Here is a 22,137-nt window from a genome sequence, read left to right as displayed (position 1 = left end):
GGGGAATACAATTAAACAAGCAAGTAATTTCAAAATATACCAGTTCATCCAATCTAATTCCATCAGCATATATTTGAGAATACAATTAAACAAGAAAAATAAATAGAATTGTGAAGTTTATGGTATTACGCCCATCGACAAAGGCACAGGCAGACACAAGAACCAGCAAACAAAACATTGCCAAAAAAATTTACATTCCTTATAGCTTAAAGCATTGTTACAGCCTTACAGGGTTCTCTAACTACATCCTTGCTAATATTGGCTTATAGAATCTTTAATTGTTAGACAAAAATTGATCAAAGATCCTAAACTGACCCCCTGCTACTCTAAAATACCAATGAAACCATTCTGTAATCAACATATAACTACATTGCAAAAGGAAAATAAATGGTACATTATGAAATGTGCGGGAGTCCGATTGCATATATAGGGCTTAAGACACGAATGTCCTAAAAGCTATATTTTAACTTTACAGTGAATTTTGGATGGTATATAAGACTCTGTCAAGAATGAAAGTGTATGAACAGATAGCGCTTCAATCTCAAACTTCACCCCTTTCTGCAACATCATTTTGAGCTCCAACCTTCATAACAAAACATTAACCATAAGACAAACCAGTTGAACAAAAAGGCAGATGGAATGTATATAAATATTACCTCCATTGTGGGACCTCCCTTTGCAGGTAGCACCTATGCAACATAGCTTCAATTTTTCTTTTGTCTAATAAGAATTTGAAGTTACCATATTGATTAGATCAAATATGCAACTATGCAAATCTGAAGCCGCCCAAGTAATATCAGTAGTTACCTTCAGCAGTCAAAGGAAGGAGGCACTGCTTTGGAACAAAGTATCTCTCAGAATCTGAAGGAAATGCTCCAAGCCAGTGTATCTCTGGGACACGAAGATGTTTTGTGTCATAAGCCATTTGCTAAAAGAACAGTAGGAAACGGATTAGTCAAAAAGACAATGAAAATGAAACTTGATCATTAGACAAAGATTCGATCCACTCAACAATCATGTATTTTCATGTTGAGAACCCTGTAACTAATTATATACATGTTGAAGTACTTGAACTGATAAAGTTAAAAATACTAACCATTGAGCCAAATCTATAAGTAGTTAAAATATCAAAGCCATAGGGATCACAATCTACCAAGCAATAAGCAGGTATGTGCAAACTATCAACCAGAAGCCGCAAAAACCTGTTGGGAATTAGGATACAATGCATTAAATGAAAAAATAACTAGACACATTTGTAACAGTGCATAAAACTAGACACAATCATATGGTCCAGTACAAAAGGCAAGCTGGCATATGGCTTGGCGGCAAGATATCTTAGAAAAGCGGAAGAGACATTTCACACCTTCTTGTAGGAATATCTGGGTAGCCTCTTCCCTGTACAAAGATAGAATTCATTCAGAAGAAGTATTGAAGCAAAAGAAGCTAAGGTCTTCAGAAAATTGCTTACAGAGATGACAATGCAACAGTTTGCGTTGCAGAACTGATCATTTGCTAATCTCTGGAAAACTGCAAGTTCAACATGGACTCTCTTTTCAACATGTGTATCCTATGTTTTTCCTCATTTCCCACATAGAAATGAAAGCATGCTTACCTGATTCTTTCTCAACAACTAATATGTAATGAGCAACGCTTATGATATCTGTGGGCAAAAGTTAAGCAATGTTTGTCATCGGCTCTTATCACTTTATTTAAGTTAATATGAAGTAGAAAATGTAATTAAAAGAAGGAAACTAAACATATGCAGAGTAATCACCCAGAAAATAGGATACCTTTAATGTCTTCAACATAAACAGGAATAGGGTGGGACTGCAGAAGAGCTAAATGTCAGTATGTAATTAAAATGGTAAAATTAACTACTACATTAAGGTTAGTTCTTACAGTGTTGGGAGAACTGATGCAGTCAAATATCTTTTTTCCTTCAACGAATCTTATCCAGCCCATAACTAACCTATATCAGAAACAAATTGGATCCATAGGTCTTATCAGTTGAACACATTTCAACATGGATTGGAATATGAAGAATTGAATAGGAGCCAAACAACATCAGGCTTGAAAAAGGTGATTAACAATTGCTAATGCAGCAGGAGATAAAAATTTAGATTACTGAATGCCACATATAGCAGCCCCATTAATGTTCCAAGCACAGACTAGTAAGAATCATATTTTCTAACTGACATCATTATGATTATGAATGAAATTTGTGAAACCAACTGAAGATCTCAGATTTCCAAAAAGCACAGACTAGTAAGTTCATAACTTTGAGATGCATCAGGGCAGGAATTCACAGCATAAGTGGCAAGAATTTGTTTTATACAAAAATGTACACATTCATAAAATAGCTCATGTGTGAAAATAAAACTATCATGATTCATGATTATTCATATAAAATTAATTCTGACAGAAAAGTGCATTTTCCATGATTCCATGTGATATAATCCAGTACCCATTCCCGGCAGAAACCTACAAAAAAAAAATGAAAATAACCACGAAGCAAGGTTAACTTCCTATTTGAAATTAATATGCAGAAAGAGAAGCATATCATAAAAACAACATGAAGGTTTTACAAAAATCCACCAAATTAAGAGATCCAAACGGAAAGAAAACATAAATAAAACCATGATGTGCAGAAAACCTACCACATTAAGGTTATGGCGACTGCACTGCATAAGGACACATATATCATTAATAGCACGGTCTACAACTGACTGGTCTGCAATGTGAAAAGAAATAGAACAACACATGAAAAGGAAGTCAGTATATGGCAAAGAGAAGATAAACCTTTACGCTACAAATAAATCTTTCAAGAATTAGCAATATAGCAGTCAAGGCACCATCTTTTAAACAACCTCACGTATAAGATTGTGACAAACTAATCCTGAGTACAATGAAGAATCTTAGTAAATTTCTGCAGAAATACATCTGAATAATTCTCTATTAAGCACCAAAACAGACAGACTCCAGATACGGTATTGACATGGACATGTCGACACCGGTAAAAATTTGAGAAAAAATGAATTGATTGAATGTAATCACAAGTGTCGGTGTCGAACACCGAACGCACCTTCCATCAGAAGTGTCGGTACTACAAAGATAATTCTCGTCAATCATAATCAATACAAGATCAACTATACTAGTAAAAGATTATCACCCATATGAATCCATGTTAAATGTTTCTAAATACTCACCCAAAAACACAGATGGATGCATGTAATAAATATCTCTCTTGGAACTATGTTTATTCTCTTGCAAAAGCTTCTGAACAATCAGCAGAACTCTCAACATCACATCTAAAACCAAAATTAAAAAAATCAAAAATCAAAACCTAGAAACAGTAATAACATCATTGAAGAACTGACAGAAAATGAAATTAATTACTATTCACCGACAGTGTAATACTTTTTTACATGTGCATCCAATGAAATCACATCATAGTGCCTTTGTTCCTAAAATATAGCCTCAAATGTGTACATATTATGATTTGATTGTATGCATGTGTAAAATAGTTTTACACTGACGGTGTATATAAATTAAATCCGCAAAACAATTATACACATTCATGAAAGTAAAAGATAGAGTGAGTGACCTAATCTGTGAACATGTGTTTCCTTGCAAAGAGTGAGAACTTCCTTTCCGAACGGTAAATCGGAACCACAGAAACTGCAATGAAGAACGAATGTATAAAATTACCATACAAAAATGAAGATTGTGAGATTTGAGATTAGAAGAGAACGAACGAACCAGTTGGAATCTGGAAGAGTACAGTGATTTCTGAATCGATCGATGAGAATAATCGGTGAGTTTCCGTTGATTAGGTTAACGAGTAAACTTCGAGTGAATTCTGAATTCAAAAAACGAATGAATTGAATCGTTAGGGTTATGGAAATTGAGAATCTGATTTTTGTGAATACGAAGGAACAAGAACCTTTGATTTTGGTGAGTAGAATCGCGTTCTCTGATTGTGATTCCGATTTCATTCTCTTTCGCTCCATTTTCGCCACTCTTTTCCTTCTTCGAATTTCAGCGATTTATAAATTCAATTCAATTTTTTAGCAAACGCGCGCGTAAAATATCCGTTACTTTTTAATTTTTGCTTTAAAAAAGAAATTATAAAATATATATAATATAAAGATATATGAAGTGGAAGAAATTGTGAAATGAAAAATCAAACCAATCAATGCTCCTATAATAAGGTAACAATGACTTTCAAGTCAATGCAGACAGTTTCTTATGGGTTATATCGACTCTCAAACAAACATTATAATGTAATGAATGAATGGATTAGAAAATGAATGGTGTTTATTAGAATGACAAATAAAGTGATAAAGACTGTTCGTCCAAAAATAAAAATGGCAACTGACTCCTTTGAAGAGACTAATTATATGAGATAATTTTTATATGTTTGGTAAAATTTAAAAAATTAATGAATATATTAACCTACTTATCATTTTATAAACTGGACTTGAAGAATAATAACCAAATTGTATATGCAATATCAGTCAATTTTGGAGTATGTCATACACTCATACATAACAGTACCAATTTTGGAGTATATTACATAACATTACCATTTTCTGTCTTTCTCCATTCTAAACACTAAGGTATGTTTGATTTTGAGGAAAGATTATATGAAGGAAAGAAAGTGGATGGAAAGAAACAGTTTTCTTTGTTTGGTTACATCACAAAAAAGGAAGGAAAGAAAATTTAGGCTGGAACCCACATAAAATTCTTTTCCGCTCAAAACCGGACGGAAAGGTGAAAAAGAACACATGTTTTGCTGAAAAGACAAAATTGACCCCATGTAATGTTATATTAATTAATGTTGTAAATATAAATCCTGTAACATGCTTCTATAAAGAATCCTGTAACAAATCAACAAATTGACCCATGTAATGTTATATTAATTATAGTTGTCTCAAATTATAATTCACTTTACGACATTTCTCTTTTTCTTACAAAATTAATAGCCACAACTTTCCAAGTCAATCTGATAGGTGATGTCATTATTATTAACTAGTGGGCCAGACAGGCGCGGAACGCGCCTGCCTGTGTCTAACTTATATCCAAAAAAATGTTTTATGATATGGTGAATTTGTTAATAAAAGATTTTTATTGCTAAAAAAATAAGGATATTGTTGGTATTATGAAAAATCGACACCAAAAATATTTGTATTATCTTTTTATATAGTATAGATGTAATATTAAGTTGGTAATCATTCATATATAGACAACCTATTTGCCACTTATTCACATTTTTATGATTTGAATTCATTTTTTAAATTGATTAGTTAATGGAAGTTGTGAAACTAAGGCAAGGGTAAAATAGGTATATTGAAAAGTTCATCCCAAACTCACATATCCTTTTTTATATATTGTTATAGATAACTAATCATTTTGTAAGATAATAACAACGAGTTTCCAAGTCAATGTACACACTATCACAACTTCTAATGTTCTTTAAAAAATGGTCTTCTTGAAGCTAAATGAAAAGCATAATAATTTTATTAGTACATGTCTAATATTTTACAAAGATATCAATCTGTTTATTACTCACAATACAACCTATTGAAATTGGAGTTACAAATCTAAGCTATTCATTAGCAACTAAAACAACTTGTTTGCCACTACTCTTGCCTGTGAACATTGCTACTAATGCAACTGGTCCACTCTCAATACCTTTAGCTATATCTTCAACATATGTTATCTTCCCTTCCCTAACATAAGGCAAAATTGTGTCCAAAAACTTTGGATATAAATGATAGTAATCATATACTGTGAATGCATCTACTTTGATCTGCTTATATACAATGTTCAGCAAGTTTTTTATGCCTTGAGGTTCATCAAGTTCATATTGTGATATCATTCCGGCTACCACAATTCGACCGCACCTTCTCATGTTAATAAGTGCTGCTTCGAGCATGTCTCCGCCAACATTGTCAAAGTATATGTCAATTCCTTCAGGAAAGTACCTATGAACAAAAATATAAATTTTTAATCTTAGTTGAGAAGTGAAGATAATGGAGGCACGGGTTATAAAATATGAGAGTCGGTAGTGGGTTTGTTTACCTACCCACACCAACTCAGCACCAACTCCACCACTTCACATTGTTATTATTTATTTTTAATATGGGTCAATAATTAGCGGCTATACCGATTTATGAAACATTAACCAGTTCCGATATCAATACATAGCGGCTATACCGGTTTATGAGAAAAACAGCGCTATTTTGAGCATAGCGAAGTCAAGATGCCATACCGGCCTTTCGTATCGGATAGTCAAAATTTCGATACGCAATACCGGTATATCGGCGCTATACCGGATATTTAACAACACTGAGCCAAGGTTTTACTAGTTTGTCCCTTATGCAAGATAATTTAGTTTTGCATAAGCTAAATGTCAATTAATCACTTACTTCTTCAATGTTGCATCTAGGTCTTGTTCCTCCTTGTAATTAAAAGCCTCATCAAACCCAAATTGGTTCTTCAAAATGTCAACCTTATTTACATGAAAACAAACCAATCAATTGTGAGTACTATTCAAACTATAGATTAATGCAATTAATTACTTTAGCAAGTACAAATGCAAATCTATACCTTATATTTACTTCCAGCACTTCCAACAACATAACATCCCATCAATTTTGCTAGTTGACCTACAAGTTGACCAACTGCACCAAATGCTGAAGAGATAAAGACATAATCTCCTTTCTTAGGGACACCAACTTCATAGAAACCTGCATAAGCAGTCATACCTGGCATACCTACATATATATAACAACTAGTTATTATCTCTATAGCATCGACATTTCTTATTAAATGTGTGTCCAGTATCCGACACAAACATGATATTGACACATGTGATTATGTCACTACGTTCATTTAGTTCTTTTTTTAAAAATATTTCCAGTGTCAATGTCCGTGTCTAGGTTCCATGCAAACATAACAATGCAATTTCCGAAGAAGAAAAGTCTCGACTTATTTACCAAGTAATCCAGTATAATAGGAAAGAGGTACATCAGTATGTTCAATTTTGATGAGGCTATCAGTCTTGGTGATGATGCTATATTCTTCCCATTTGGTGACTCCCCAAACCAAATCTCCTTTTTTGAAATCTGGATGTTTAGAATCCAACACTTTGCATACTCCATATCCAACAATTGGCTGAAAGAAACATTTTAACATCACAAAATTAAACATTTAGAAAACCACGTATATATTCCTTATACTTCGGTCTCATATATAAGCAATTTTTCACTTTTTAGATTCATTGAATTATTGATGTATTTGGTTCGCTTATTAGACCAGATACACCAGTTATCTTGGAATAGATGAAGTATACAAGCACAGAAGAAGACAAAAATAGACAACATAAGTTGTGTAATAATCGTGAACGTACCGAATCCGGAGAGAAGGAATAAAAGAGGTTATTTCTGTCTGTTCTTTTAGTTCCTCTCATGTAAGGATCACAAGATAAAACAAGATTCTTAACCAACACAGCTTCTGAAGAATCTAAAGGAAGTTGTAAGCTAATTGTAGAGGTTTTCAAATACATGTCTGTTTGTTTTGGATTACCAGTTATGTAATCTGTAGCTAGAACTTGTTTGTTACTCAATTGTTCTTCAATTTGTGCCATTTTTCTTTTTCAAATGATCTTATAAATTTCCTTTGCAGAACCACTATTAATATATATGTTGTTAATTGTTGTGAAGATGTTTGAGATTGCTTGTTTCTTTATGTATTTATACTCATAGCGTTAGAATAATTTATATAGAAGAGTCAAATATTGATTATCTTCACTTTTATTTAAGCACATGATTCCCTTACAAAATGACTTATTTGACTAGTACTACTATTTTGGTACGTCAGTGCTCACATCCTCCCCCCATCAATATCATGCTCATTCGCCGAGATCATTATAGATATTATTTATTACGTAAGTGATAACATGGACCTCTTAAAAAACTCTAATAATTGTTGAATGATACACTTAAAGAAATAAAAATTCATAATGGACTCGTACTTTTTACGGTTTAATCAGTGACCTAATTGATAACGGCTGAGTATCAAATTCATATTTGTTTGAATCCCCTCTAGATCAAAGAGACGAGATTTATCATCATTAATATTTTGAATATTATTATCGACATGGTACACGTATCAGAATTTACCTTATTTATTATGAGGCAACATTATCATATTAGAATTTGTTTAAATTATTATTACTTGTCATATTGTGCGCACTTCCTATAGGAGAAAATTGACTATTCCTTACGAGAAACATTTACCTAACAAATTGTTTTGATTTCTTTTGTCTCATTCTTTCTTACATATGATTTACTATATAGGAAGAGAATTCAATAATATTTTTTGATGATAAATAAAAGTTTTTCTACAATAATAATATACTTATGAGTTATGATATGCTACTATGAAGACTAATCTCCTAGCCTGTTTTTGGTTTTTTTAGAAAAACCACTTTTTGGTTATGTGGCAACATTTCCGCGCTTTCATTTTTGTGTTAACGAAGCTCCATTTTCTACCTTCTCGAAATCACGACAATTTTGCATCAACATCCTCGCAAACACGTGTGTCGTGCAACCAAACAAGTGCTTAGAAGATTTCCATACCAATGAACAAAAAATCAAACATTTGATCACATACTTAAAAGACTCGATCCCTTATTACTCGGACCACAATTTGGTTCGACCTATCTTTTTCCTTGAAAATCAAGAGGGCTATGGCAAACAATAAATGGACATCCTAAAATCTAAACCAAAGATTGATTTATTATTCATAATGCAAAATATATCGTTCCTTCAACTATGCAAAATAAGCCATTCTTAGATTGGGGTGTGATCCAGTAAGAAATATTAAACCATACAAAGCGAGAAAGACAGACTAAGAACTTAGAAGTGGGAACCAAAATAGAAACATGTGAAGATAAAATTCAATAAGGCCTTTTTAGACAACATTGCATAATCTTTGAAAAAGTGCATGATCAGACCAAGTGAATCATTACATTGGCACCAATATAGATATCATAAAATTGCCAAAATATCATACACTCCTACTGAGTATCAGCTCGTTCTGTGACTCCTATTAACAGATAAAGCTCTTTATTAGCATTTAAGGTAACATAGCATTATGGATAGAAAATCAAACCCGAAATACTAGAGACAAAATCTGTCACCGGACATCTCTGAGCAAATGCAGAAAAAACTGTTCACTGTTGCTTTGCTCGCTTACGTGCCAGAAAACGTTCTTTTGCTGCAGCCACAGCATCTTGACTTCTTTTGTGATGCTCTGGATTTGGTTGTGAAGCTGCTGATGGCTCCTCAACTGAGCTCTTTTCTTCTGAAGAAACTGCAAGCTTTGGCTTCGTATCCAAGGGACTGGCGCTTCTATTAGAACGATTGGAAGTTTCACCCTCATCCCCAATCTTTTTCTCGGAAGTCTCTGCTGGTGAACTTGCCTTAGCCAATGAATGCTGTTCTTCATCCGTATTACCATCCTGATGCTGATTTGATGTATCAGGGCCCGTCCCCTCGTGTGTCTCTGGAACTCTATTCTCAGTCCGATTGTCATGCTTTCTCCTTTGAGCATCGTTTGCACCATAAGCAACATTTTTATCAAGGTTTGTATAAAAATCAAGCAAAAAGTCCTTCTTCTTTGTAACCTATGCAAATAATTAAAAGCAAAATATGTCAGCAATTTAAAAAATATAGGAATTAAACCATAAGCAAAGCATACCAAATTAATTGAAAACGCAATATGAATTATGAGATTAATCAAAAAGGCAGGAACATACATCTTCTCTTTCCTCTTGAAGTTCACGGAGCCGTTCTAGTTCCATCTGCTTCTCTCGTTCAGCAAGCTTTCTTCTATATGCTTCTGTAACATATTTGTCTTTGTCAGCAAAGAGATGATCGTCTTTGCTTCTCTCCTTGGCAATCTTTTTCTCATATACAATCTCACGATACTGCTCTCGCTCTTTTGCTTTCTGAATAAGGTTTTGGATATATTTTGGCTGCATCAATGATCAAAGTTTGATGAGTAACAACGTTATTACACAGACCACCCAAAATGAAGGGGGAATAAACCAGCATTGGTCCTCAAGAAAGTAAAACAAAAAATCAAGTTAAGCCAAACTATTGGAAAGGAATAGACACATAACTATTTCCACTACTTTAATCACTCTCTAAACCAATGAAAACATTGTTTTTTCAAATAAAAAATAAAACAGAACAGCAAAACATAAAGAAAGATACAGTTAATGTTACTGGGATCCATCATGTAAGTATGTGAATATGCACTTCCATATGGCCAATCACAAGAGTCATAATTATGGTGAAACTTGGCATAGATTCTCCTTTATTATTCTCTATTGAGCTTTAAAAAACAATAAAATGGTTGATTGAAATTTTAAAAGAATGCTAAGATCTGTAACTGTACCTTTCTCTCTTCACGGTCTTGTATCAATGGACGAGCAACTTTCTCTTTCATTTTGTCATAAACCCCGTCATAGTCAAATATGGTTGGATCTTCTTCCAAGGCTTTCTTTTGCTGCTCCTCAACCTTAAAAACGAAAAAAAACAAACCAAACAGAAAGTAAGATCATAATCTGTACGAGCAAAAACAATGTTCATAATAACAACCACCAGATTAAAATGTAAGGTCAACATACATCCTTAAGACTTTTAGTCTTGCTAGCCTGGATAGCAATTTCTTTCTCAACATCATTATCATCATCTTCATTGAAGCCAAAAGGAAGGGGAATGGAAGGCCTTGGTGGCTGCTTCTTTCCCTTCGCAGGCCTGAGGTTCAAACCATACTTGCTCATTTGAACCGCCTCTTCTTCACTGCAATTTGAACACAAAGTGAAACGTTCATTACTTGTACCATTCCAATTTTATTTGCATAAAAGCAAGAAAAAAGCAACTAGCAGTATAAACAGCATAAAATGTATAAAAATAACAACAGTAACAAATATTCCATCAGTGTGTAATAGATTAAGGGCTTGTTTGGATTGCCTTATTTGAGCTTATCTACTGACATAGGTTTTGCGAGACCCTTTGATGGAAAACTTATGAAAACAAGTTATGACAATTTTCATAAAAGAATTTCAGCTTATTTTCATAAGCTCTCCAATATAGCTTATGAAAACAACTAGTAGGAAATATAAAAAACAATTTATCTCTATTTTGGGCCCGTTTGGATTTAGCTTATTTTTTAGCTTATGAAAATAGCTTATGCAAATAAATAAAGTTTTATGGTAATACGTAAGTTTTTGCTAACAAAAATTGTATCTTTATAAGTTGTTTTGTCATAAACTACCTTGAAAAGCTTATAATAATGCATAAAAGCTTATTTATTTGTATAAGCTGTTTCGCATAAGCTCAAAAATAAGTCAATCTAAACGGGCACTTTAACTTTTCCTAGCTTATGTAAGCTTATACATAAGCGCGTATCATGATAAGCACTTGTTCTATAAGCTGCAAATAAGTTGTTTATCCAAACATGCCATAAATTCCTAAAGTTGATAGGTATAGGCAACAAAGCTTTGAAACTTTAGGGAATTCAATTCAAGCAAGCTCAATAAACACAAATGCATAGTCTTTTTGTTGTATACCTAAGATTAACATATAGAATTAACACATAGATGCCAAAACCACTCTGATTTCATTCATATAGAATTCAAACTAATTATCAACTAAGCATATGAAAAATTGATACAACAGAGTAAATAAAAATTTGGGGTAACCCACTAAAGAATGCGGCACAAGAACGGGCACAGAGATAACATGCATTACAGCAATAATCAGTTGAAAATTGAAACGATATCGAAAAACATTGAAGAACTTTACCCTAGAAATCAGAAACGACAAATAAGAGCGTTCTGGGAGACGAGAGAACGGAGATATGGGGCACTAGGACAGACTGAGGTTGTTATGGGCGGCGCTGGGATGGAGGTTGACGGCGGCGGTGAGGAGATTGACGACGGGAGGAAGAGGAGAAAGAGTTCGCATCTAACAGAGAAGGAACGGGAATCAATTTTTATATTTTATTAAATTAATTAAATGCTTATTTCAATATTTAATCTTAGCCTTTGGATTTTTGTTTGCCACATGTCATGCATCTATACCTATATGTATTAAATGGACTAAAGGATGGATTTTTGTGGATTTGGGATAAAATGTGAATTTTGAAAAATTTGGGATAAAAAGTGAATTTTGAAAATTTTGGTTATGGTTTGGATTTTGAATAAGATGTGCATTTTCAAAATTTGAGATGTTTTATTGATTTGAAATAGGAGGATTGCTACCATTTGGTTAAAAAATTGCATCGAGATTTATTAAGATTCCTTAACAAAAGAATGTGTAGAGAAAAAATTACAAGAAAGATGAAGTAAATTAGATGAGTATAAGATTACAATTACAATAACTTCCAAGTCAATGTAATTTCCTAGTCAATGTAAATTTCTAAAGACTAAGAACAATCGTGATAACGTAATATGTGGACTAGAAAATGAATGGTGTTTAACAGAATGACAAATAAATGTATATATAATAAGAGACAACAACTATTTATTGCGAAAAACAAAGAGAGACAATGACTAATCTGGTTTCATTGAAAGAGAGATTAATATGAGATTTTTTTTTTAGAATTAATGTGATCCTTTTTATGAGATTGACAAAATTTTAAGAATAAGAAAAATATTAACTAATGTCTCAAAATTTTGTGAGTGAAAAGATTGATTTTTTAATATAAGTTAGTCTCCTCAAACTTTTTTTTTTAACCAAACAAACTTACTGCATTTCATTAATTATCAAAAGTTCAATACATGAAGGAATAATCTCAAATCTATGGAAACTAGTCCAGGAATTGGTCGCCCTAGCTAAAGTGTGAGCAACCGAATTTACTTGTCTCCTAATAAACTTAACTTCAAAGTTCACACATAATAACATAACAAGAATACTTTCATTAATATAGTCTCCTCAAACTTAATATAGTCGTTGCAATGCTTTTTTCGAAAGTACTACTATAATTTAATTTAATTTTATTAATTGAATCATCCGGCAAGTCAAGCAATATGTTTGGACAGACCAACGGTCCAATATAATGCAACCCTCTTAGAAATGAAATATCAAATTGCCACGAACACATGCTTGTTGAAAAATTGTGAAGCTACCGTATGAGATAATCATGTTTCAATAACTAGTAGTCTAAAAAATAAAAGCACAATATTCTCCTACTAGCTATGTTCACCACAACCCAACTTTAACTTATAGGGCCGTTTATAAGACATTGTTGATCGGACAATGGTCTAGTTCACAGTTGAACCGACTAATCAAATTCAGTTTTAACTATCATGCTCACCACAACACAACTTTCTCACAAATTGCACGTCATTGTACACGACACTAATTGCAAATCAATCACAAATCACAAATCATTAGCATCATTATAATTAAACAAATATCTCGCTCATCACTATAAATTACTTTTTTTTTTAAAAAAACAACTAAAATTAGTAATCAATTGTTAGAGATTGAATCATGCACATTTCATTTCACTCCTTTAACCATTAACTTGAACCAATTGTACTACTCAACCAACCCATCTCAAATTCAATTATATAAATTCCATTTTTTAATTTTCTTCTTCATATCCTATATTGTGCACATCACATGAGAAACCCAAACTGAAAGTTGTTATGGGGTTTAGTTTGTAGTACTATCCTTTTTCTTTTCTTTTCTTTTTTGTCTTATCTGTTTCAAATGCGACGACGTCGTTTTGATCTTCTTTCAACTAGTATTATAATAATCGCTTTTTCCTCTTTTATGTATCTACCACCATAATCACTTTTTTCCTCTTCTTATTTTTAGCGCCATTTTCATCTTCCTCTCACTCATTTCCTTCAACACACACCAAATCCTCCTCTTTCTTCCTCCTTTCCATAGATACCTACATTTCCGGTGAAAAAGCACTTATTTTCAGCTAAACCCATTTTCACCTAAACTCATTTTCACCTAAAGTTTCAATTTTTTCACTTTATCATGGCCATTCAACCTAAACCCGAACCTGGGTCACCACCAGTTTCCACTTCCACAAACCCTATCGAAATCTTTGAACAAAAACCCATTCCTGATCTCATTAAGGTTTTGCGCGGAACATATCAGTTTGAAACTTTTGAGACCGTTGAAGGTGTTTTAGTGAATAGAGATAAGAGATTAAGAGAAAAGATTCAACAGTTGGAAAAGACGTTTGAATGGGAGAAATTGCAGATTCAAGAGAAGCTTCAAATGGAGGTACTTTCAAGGATACAGGCTGAAGAAGAGGTTAGGAAAAGAGAGGAACTTTGTGAGAAAGGGAAAAAAGTACAAGAGAGTTATGAAGATTTGTTGAAGGAAGTGAAGATAAACGGTTTAGCTGATAGTAATATGATCAAAGATCTAAGAAAGAAGAACAATGAATTGGAGTGTGAAGTGAAGAATTTGAAGGAGAAAGGTGTTGATGATGGAAACAAGCTTGATGTGATAAGAAGAAAGAATGCGGAATTGGCGTCTAATGTTTTGGAGTTGAGTAAGATGAAGGAAAAGTGGGTGGATAATAGTAATGAACTTGATGCGATAAGAAGAAAGAACTCGGAATTGGAGTCTGAAGTTTTGGAGTTGAGGAAGTTGAAGGAAAAATGTGTTGACGATGGAAATAAGCTTGATGTGATAAGGAGAAAGAACGCGGAATTGGAGTCTGAAGTTTTGGAGTTGAGGAAGTTGAAGGAAAAATGTGTTGATAATGAAAATAAGCTTGATGTGATAAGAAGAAAGAATGAGGATTTGGAGTCTGAAATTTCGGAGTTGAGGAAGATGAAGGAAAAGTTGGGGGAAGAAAACAGTAAATTGGCTCATGAGAAGCGGAAGGTTGAAATATTAGATAAGTTGTTGTGCACAAGGTTTAGAGACCTACAAGGAAGAGTATCGAAGTTGGAGAGTGATTCCAAACTTTGGATGAATGTTGATGCTTCTGATGGCGGAAACAGTGAGGGGGAGCCTCGTGCTAATCACATGGTTGCTGATTTTGAAGATAATGGTGGAAACAATGAGGAGGAGCCTTGGATGAATGTCGACGTCTCTGATGGTGAAAATAGTGAGGAGGAGCCTCGTGCTGATCCAGATACTGATTTTGAAGATAATGGTGAAGAGGATGACATGGTGGAGGCTGCTCCTTTGCCAAGAATTGAAGATGCTCCTCACTCTCTCGGAGTTGCTGCCAGTACACAGCCACAGAACATAGGGGGCAATGATGCTCAAGGTGCATCGTCAGGTATATGGAAATTATGCATTTTTGAATGTTACTTTATAAATATATATATTGAATTCAATATGCTTGTCTGGAACTGTGATTTTCCTGCTTTAATGTTTAATAGTTTTTTGAACTAGTGAGGCTTCTTGTACTTTGGTCCACCATGTTTAACTAGTGGTTGAACCGGATCACGTCGAAATACTACTAAGTAGTCATTAAAATACGCAATTAGAGAGTGACATAATTAAGAAAACAACTCAATTAGCGCTGGAATATTATGGTTTTCAGATGCAAGCTGAATTGTGACTTCTGAAGTTCGTTCCTTCTGCTCTCAGGTTCACATTTATTCCATGTTACTCTGCCCAAGAAAGCTATCGGCGGCTCTCTTTTAGCTGAATATGTTTTTCCTATGGAAATGGAAGTAGCATAGATCGCCACAATTAATTGATAAGTCAGGTATTGCCTCAATTGCAGAACAGACCTGCTGAGGAAGCTGCTTTGGAAGATAAATTCATGAGGCAAAGCCCTAATTTCAGCCTTGAGGTCAGGATAGGGATGTGCTTCAGGAACTCAAAACTATTAGTAAATTTACTAGAACTAGAATAGGAGAGATGATCCTCGTGAACAGATTGTAGACCAATCGTGTCATGATCGTGGGTCAAGGGTTAGATATTATACACAAGAAGGCCTAAGAAAATGGTTGAGATGGCAGGGACTAGTGGGAGTTAGTTATTCAGTAGCATCGAGAAGGAATAGTGGAATGAGAGTGGTTATGTAGGGGAAGTTACTTAGAACTAAGAAAGAGATGGTGTGAGTGATTACTGATTAGTATATACTATATAGTAGCTCTTTTCTATTTCTAATCTTTTTGTCTCTTCTGGAGCTTATTTAGAATACAATAGAATGTCCTTATGTTTTGTACTTCCTATTGTAGAGATATAATCCATCTAAACCTGCAGGTGAAAAGTGTTGGATGGTATACACAAGAAAGCCCAAGAAAACGGTTGAGATGGCAGGGTCTAGTAGAGGTTAGTAATTCAGTTGCAGCATCCAGAAGGCATAGTGAAATTGGAATAGATTTTTTGGGGAGGAAAGTTAGAGAATAGAGGGTGTGATGTGAATGATTATTCAATTGTTCAGCAGTAAGCTGATGAAATAACCATATGTTTGGTTTAACTTTTCCTTCCAAGACCAAAATGACTTCCCAATGCACATTTCTGTGATTTTAAGAATCTACATTTCCATTTTGACACGGGTTTCTTTCACAAAAACAAACATCCACTAAAGATTTACTCTTTTGAAGCTTTTCTCTGCGAAAATATTACTAGTACATAGTAGCTCTTTTGTATTTCTATTTCTTTTGAAACCATTTATACCTCTATGCTTTGAATCTTACTCAGAATACAACAAAATGTTGTCTGCGGCTCTACGCCAATGGCAACAATGAAATAAACCAAAGATGAATATTCAGAGAAGATTCCTATGACAAATTTGAAGAGGAACCACCCTCCACAAATAGAAAATGAGTCTAATACCAAGAAATATAGTGCCAATATTGTTGGATTATGGTTTGAATTTTGGTAGCCAGTGGATAAAAAGTTTTAGCAAGTCTTTAGCCTAAAGTGTCTACTTTTGAGATTTTCTTTTGATTTCTTCTCTTTTATATTTTTGTTCTCTTCGAAAACTGTCAATTATCTTTTGTGATTTCTGCATCATCCCTTGATGAAGTTTTCTTTCCAGAAAACAATGCCTGCTGTATATATGATCTGAAATTCTAAATTTGATGAAATCATATATATTCAATTACTTTAAGAGCCAGGGGATTGATTTTCCTTAAAGAATCTACCGTTCCTTATTTTCCAAGTTTTTGCTTAAGTATTATCGTATTTGGCAAATGTTATGTAAACTCATACATATTTTTTTTATGCCAGCTAAAGGAAGAGCGAAACTGGTTAATGGTATTGAGGTCATAAACCTTGACGATGATGATGACTACGATGACGATGATTGTCGGACTGTATCTCAAGGAGTACATGGAAAGACCGCTATTGTTGAAATTGCTGTGAAGGATGAGTATCCAAGTTCATCGGTGGCAACGCAACAAGAAAGCAAAATCACCAATGCAGTTGTTGACACGGTCAAAAGAAAGTTTCATTTTGCTGAAATCTCCAGTTCTACTTCTAGTTCCTCTGATGATTCATCCTCACTTGATAATCTTACAATAAGGTCTGTGGTATCACAAGGAAAAAAGAAAAAACTGTAGTCAAGGTAAAACAGGCTATAGCATTATATATAGCATATCCTAGTTAGCCATGACTATTTGTTAGGTTCTATTGAAACAATTAACTTATCCTTAACTTAGTTCTTAGTTTTTAAAAAATATATGGAAGCCATGGTACATTTGTACTTTATTTAACAAAGCCAAGAATCACTGTAAGTTTGGCTACCAACCATACAACCATGATATCCTTAGTCATAGTGACTCAAATTTAGTCTTATTAAAATGGCACAACATTGTATGAAATGGGAACCAAATCAAAATCTGTTTTGTTTTCTACTGTGATTCCAAAAGGTTCAATCAACCATGACAGATTCTCCTTCCAGATATTATAGCACTAGAATGCGACAAACAACCATTTTGATATATCTTTAAATTTATTGAAATTACAAACAGATCTCATACGTCTTTTTTGTTAGTAATTTTATGAGTTAAACTGGTCGATAAAAAATGCATTTGAGGATTAAATTCGCTATTTAAAAATAGATTTGATGATGAGTTACTCTTTCAAAGACTCTCTTTAGGGGGAGAAAAGAGAATTTTTCCTCTATCATTGGCCAATTTAATGGCCTTGATCATTGCACCTAGGGCATGGCAAATGCCCAGATTCTCGCACATGAAGAAGCCAACATTTCATTTCATCACATTTGAAAGATTTGAGAATGAAGTAGAAATGACTTTCTCATTGTATAACAATCTATGCACTGCAGAATATATCTTTTATTATATAAAACAATGTACACATGACATATGTAATATGGTGAGGCTACTAGACAAAGTTGTAGAATTGATGAGCCCCATAAAACCAGAACAAGCACATTATGCGCTTAAAGCCTCTAAGCACATACTGTTTCTATTATCATCACGGACTCTTGTCCTGGATGCATACAACTAGTTTACTCGTGTTTCAAAAACTAGAATGTCCCTCCATTATACTGCAGGCCATTCATAAATCCATCCATCACACCATAAGCAATTCCACTTTAATGTTCAAGTCACTTAATCAATCATAGATTGCATACATACTCAAACCATGAGCTCCGACATTTCTTCATTCTTTAACCCCCTTTCTGGTCATGCTCGTGTAACAATTTGCTTAGGAGTATATTAGTAAAATTTTGGATATACTGAAGCTATAAACCAATTCATGCTTAGTTCAGGTCCAGCATAACAAAATGGTGTTTGTGCCAATGTCAGCGTTGAAATCAACCAAAGATGAGTCCATACCAACAAATACAATTGATAAAGTGTTTGAGGAAGTTATTGTTCTTTTATTTTATTTTTGTATTCTTTAAAAACTGTCAATTATCTTTTATTTTCTATGTAAACATGATTACAGAATAATGCCTGCTGTATATAATATCTGAAATTCTAAATTTTGATGAAATCATATAATATAGTTAATTACGTGAAGAGCCAGTGACTGAATTTTCCTTGAAATATTGATGACTCTAATAGCAATGTTTTCACTGGAATAAAGATTCTACCATTTTTTAGTTTCCAAATTTTTGTTTGAGTAATATCATGTTTGGCAAATGTTATGGTAGCTTATACATTCTCTTTTTGTACCAGCTAGTGGAAGAATGGAAATGATTAAGGATACTGATGATGATGATCATTGTATGTCTCGAGGAGCACATGAAAAGAAGGCTATTTCTGGATTTGCAGTGAAGAATGATCGTCCCACTCCAAGTTCATCGATAGCAGTTGATATAACCAAGAGAAAACATTCTTTCATCGAAACTGAAACCTCGAGTTCTGATTCCTCCTGTGATTTATCGTATCTCAATAATCTTGCATCAAGGTTATTGGAATCAGAAGCAAAAAAGAAAAAACAAAATTAGTCTGGTAGTCCATGATTCTTTATCCTCATGAAATATCTTGCAGCGATCCTTTTGAAAAATTAGTCAATTTTTTTTAAGCTGTCCAATGCTTATTAGATTGTTTTTTGACCGAGGCAGGCAGATAATACACTGTAACAGGAAATAATATTAGATTAATAGTTTATTTTAAATAATAGTTTATTTTATGTCATTTTACATTTTTATCCTTTAGGGTTGTATTTAAAGGCATTGTGCCTCACTTTGAAAATCAATCAATCAATGAATGAACAATTATCTTCTTATCTCAAAACTCTCTCATTTATGTTTACATAATCTCATTTGTACCGAATTCTATTCAATTCATTAGAATTCCTACTTTGAGATTATGTTACGTAAGCATGAGGTGTAGTTCTAAAATTGGTTTTGTAAAGGTTGGAGAGTTGGTTGCATTTGTTCTTGGTTTATTGGTAAACCACATATTGAACTTACATGTGATTAATCAGATAACAAGCTTTCAACAATGCTCTCTTCTTAATGTATGCTGCTGCAATTGTCATCCAACATATACTACCTTGGCTAATGGAAAAAGAATGGTGTTTTCTATTTATTGGCATCTTGCTCTGAAGCTATTCACAACACCTATATTTGTGGTTGCTGCACACTATTCACCAAGGCGGTCTCAGCTAGTTTTTTACCGGTTTACTTGTGTGGCTATTTTTCACAGAAAGATGATCAACTGGGGGAATGTTCCAGATGCTAAAATTCTAATCAAATGGAAAGATTTGCCTCATAAACATGGCACTTGTGATTGTTCATCCTTGAGGACAAGGATGTTTGAAGGGGAGGGTATTGTAACAGGAAATAATATTAGATTAATAGTTTATTTTAAATAATAGTTTATTTTATGTCATTTTACATTTTTATCCTTTAGGGTTGTATTTAAAGACATTGTGTCTCACTTTGAAAATCAATCAATCAATGAATGAACAATTATCTTCTTATCTCAAAACTCTCTCATTTATGTTTACATAATCTTATTTGTACCGAATTCTATTCAATTCATTAGAATTCCTACTTTGAGACTTGATTATATCGGTTTCGTCCCTAGAATCTAATTTATCCGTTACATACACATCAGCTATGACTTTGAGTTATTCCTCCTATGAATAATTTCAAATTACCTTTCCCCCATAACATGCATCTTGGAATCATCTCTGTAACATCCCAGAATTTTGGAAACCAATTACCTGAGATAATCATTAAAAATATTAAGGAGTAATTGGTTAAAAATATAATTAGTTTTTTTTTCTTTTTGAATCAAGGTTAAATGCCAATGACATGATTGTAATTAATTAGAGTTCAAGGGTGAAATGGTAATTGTAGAGGCAAATTTAATAACCATTTATTTATTTGTAAGAAAGTAAAAAAATTATAGGCTTAAATGCAGTTTTGCCCCCCCTGTTTTGATTAAATCGGAATTTTACCCCCCCTGTTTTAAAACGCGGACTTTTACCCCCCCTGTTTTATAATTTGTTGGATTTTGCCCCCCCTAAAATTCTGCTTTCGAGTCACAATTTAAAGCTTCGCACACAACTCAATTTTGATCAATAATTTACCAAAAGGATACCGAAATGACCGTAATCGAGTTATCTTTCCACATAATCAAACTCCACTGAATTTGGAGTTACAAAGAGAGATTAATTACCGTTTTAGTGAAGGTATGTCCCCCAAAATTCTGCAAAAAATCTGCTTTCGAGTCACAACTTCAAAGCTTCGCATACAACTCAATTTGGATCCATAATTCACCAAACGGCTACCGAAATGACCGTAATCGAGTTATCTTTCCACATAATCAAACCCCACTGAATTTGGAGTTACAAAGAGAGATTAATTACCGTTTTAGTGAAGGTATGTCCCCAAAATTCTGCAAAAAATCTGCTTTCGAGTCACAACTTCAAAGCTTCTCATACAACTCAATTTGGATCCATAATTCACCAAATGGCTACTGAAATGACCGTAATCGAGTTAGATTTCCACAGAATCAAACCCCACTAAATTTGGAGTTACAGAGAGAGATTAATTACCGTTTTAGTGAAGGTCTGTCCAATTACTAATTCTGCAGAAATCTACTTGTGATCTTCAAATTCAACATCGTCTACCGAACACATCGTAACTCCAAATTCGACGAAATTGAAATGCCAACAAGGGTAATTTCGTTATATTTCCATACATGTAAATAGTATTAAAAAATGAGCTACAGAGTGAGAGGAATGACGAGAATACCAGTAGTAGTTTCATACGATAATTAATTTGAACAGACCTTCACTAAAACAGTAATTAATCTCTCTCTGTAACTCCAAATTTAGTGGAGTTTGATTCTGTGGAAAACTAACTCGATTGCGGTCGTTTCGGTACCAGTTTGGTGAATTATTGATCCAAATTCAGTTCTGTGCGTAGCTTTGAACTTGAGGCTCAGAAGCAGATTTTGTGCAAAATTTTGGTGGGGGGGCAAAATCCAACAAATTATAAAATAGGGGGGGTAAAATTCCGCATTTTAAAATAGGGGGGGTAAAATTCCGCATTTTTCAAAATAGGGGGGGTAAAACTGCATTTAAGCCTAAATTATAATTAGTCTAAACCATTAAGGATAGAATGGTAAAAAAACAAAAATCAGCAAACCCTTCCTCTTCTGTTTCAACTTTCAATGATCGAAGC

The 22,137-nt window shown here is 33.6% G+C and overlaps 4 protein-coding genes across 8 annotated transcripts; 1 reads left to right on the top strand and 3 right to left on the bottom strand.

The window, feature by feature from the left end:
• Nucleotides 1–126: 126 nt before the first annotated feature.
• LOC123923355 (meiotic recombination protein SPO11-1) lies at nt 127–4,087 on the bottom strand. Of its 2 annotated transcripts, none has more exons than XM_045976042.1 (15): nt 3,944–4,087; nt 3,760–3,859; nt 3,605–3,678; nt 3,207–3,308; nt 2,658–2,731; nt 2,465–2,481; nt 1,900–1,969; nt 1,791–1,827; nt 1,613–1,660; nt 1,469–1,527; nt 1,364–1,395; nt 1,097–1,202; nt 808–928; nt 657–720; nt 127–583 (listed from the first exon to the last, which is right to left on the bottom strand). In XM_045976042.1, exons 1-15 carry the CDS (start codon nt 4,008–4,010, stop codon nt 457–459), a joined length of 1,098 nt encoding a protein of 365 aa, XP_045831998.1. In that variant the 5' UTR covers nt 4,011–4,087; the 3' UTR covers nt 127–456. The 2 variants fall into 2 exon arrangements, 1 of the variants encoding a protein (XP_045831998.1); XR_006814356.1 differs by having other exon boundaries at nt 510–583; nt 808–891.
• A 1,407-nt stretch (nt 4,088–5,494) lies between these two features.
• Nucleotides 5,495–7,791, bottom strand: LOC123923185 (2-alkenal reductase (NADP(+)-dependent)-like). Its single transcript, XM_045975855.1, has 5 exons — nt 7,415–7,791; nt 7,002–7,179; nt 6,613–6,779; nt 6,432–6,514; nt 5,495–5,987 (listed from the first exon to the last, which is right to left on the bottom strand). The coding sequence occupies exons 1-5, from the start codon at nt 7,649–7,651 to the stop codon at nt 5,609–5,611; spliced, it is 1,044 nt and encodes a 347-aa protein (XP_045831811.1). The 5' UTR covers nt 7,652–7,791; the 3' UTR covers nt 5,495–5,608.
• Nucleotides 7,792–8,964: 1,173 nt separating this feature from the next.
• LOC123923186 (nuclear speckle splicing regulatory protein 1-like) lies at nt 8,965–12,084 on the bottom strand. The gene is made up of 5 exons (XM_045975856.1): nt 11,883–12,084; nt 10,703–10,877; nt 10,471–10,593; nt 9,827–10,045; nt 8,965–9,694 (listed from the first exon to the last, which is right to left on the bottom strand). The coding sequence occupies exons 2-5, from the start codon at nt 10,856–10,858 to the stop codon at nt 9,242–9,244; spliced, it is 951 nt and encodes a 316-aa protein (XP_045831812.1). The 5' UTR covers nt 10,859–10,877; nt 11,883–12,084; the 3' UTR covers nt 8,965–9,241.
• Nucleotides 12,085–13,823: 1,739 nt separating this feature from the next.
• On the top strand, nt 13,824–20,412 carry LOC123881983. Of its 4 annotated transcripts, XM_045930754.1 has the most exons (4): nt 13,824–15,342; nt 16,281–16,349; nt 17,253–17,589; nt 19,172–19,697. In XM_045930754.1, exons 1-3 carry the CDS (start codon nt 14,076–14,078, stop codon nt 17,582–17,584), a joined length of 1,668 nt encoding a protein of 555 aa, XP_045786710.1. In that variant the 5' UTR covers nt 13,824–14,075; the 3' UTR covers nt 17,585–17,589; nt 19,172–19,697. The 4 variants fall into 4 exon arrangements, with proteins under 4 accessions (XP_045786710.1, XP_045786712.1, XP_045786709.1 ...); XM_045930756.1 differs by lacking the exon at nt 16,281–16,349 and having other exon boundaries at nt 19,172–20,412; XM_045930753.1 differs by lacking the exon at nt 19,172–19,697 and having other exon boundaries at nt 17,253–17,894.
• The last annotated feature ends 1,725 nt before the right edge of the window (nt 20,413–22,137 follow it).

Source organism: Trifolium pratense, linkage group LG4, assembly GCF_020283565.1.
Source record: "Trifolium pratense cultivar HEN17-A07 linkage group LG4, ARS_RC_1.1, whole genome shotgun sequence".
NCBI lineage: Eukaryota > Viridiplantae > Streptophyta > Magnoliopsida > Fabales > Fabaceae > Trifolium > Trifolium pratense.
Note: the sequence above shows the minus strand (reverse complement) of the source record. Positions and strands in the feature narration are given on the sequence as shown.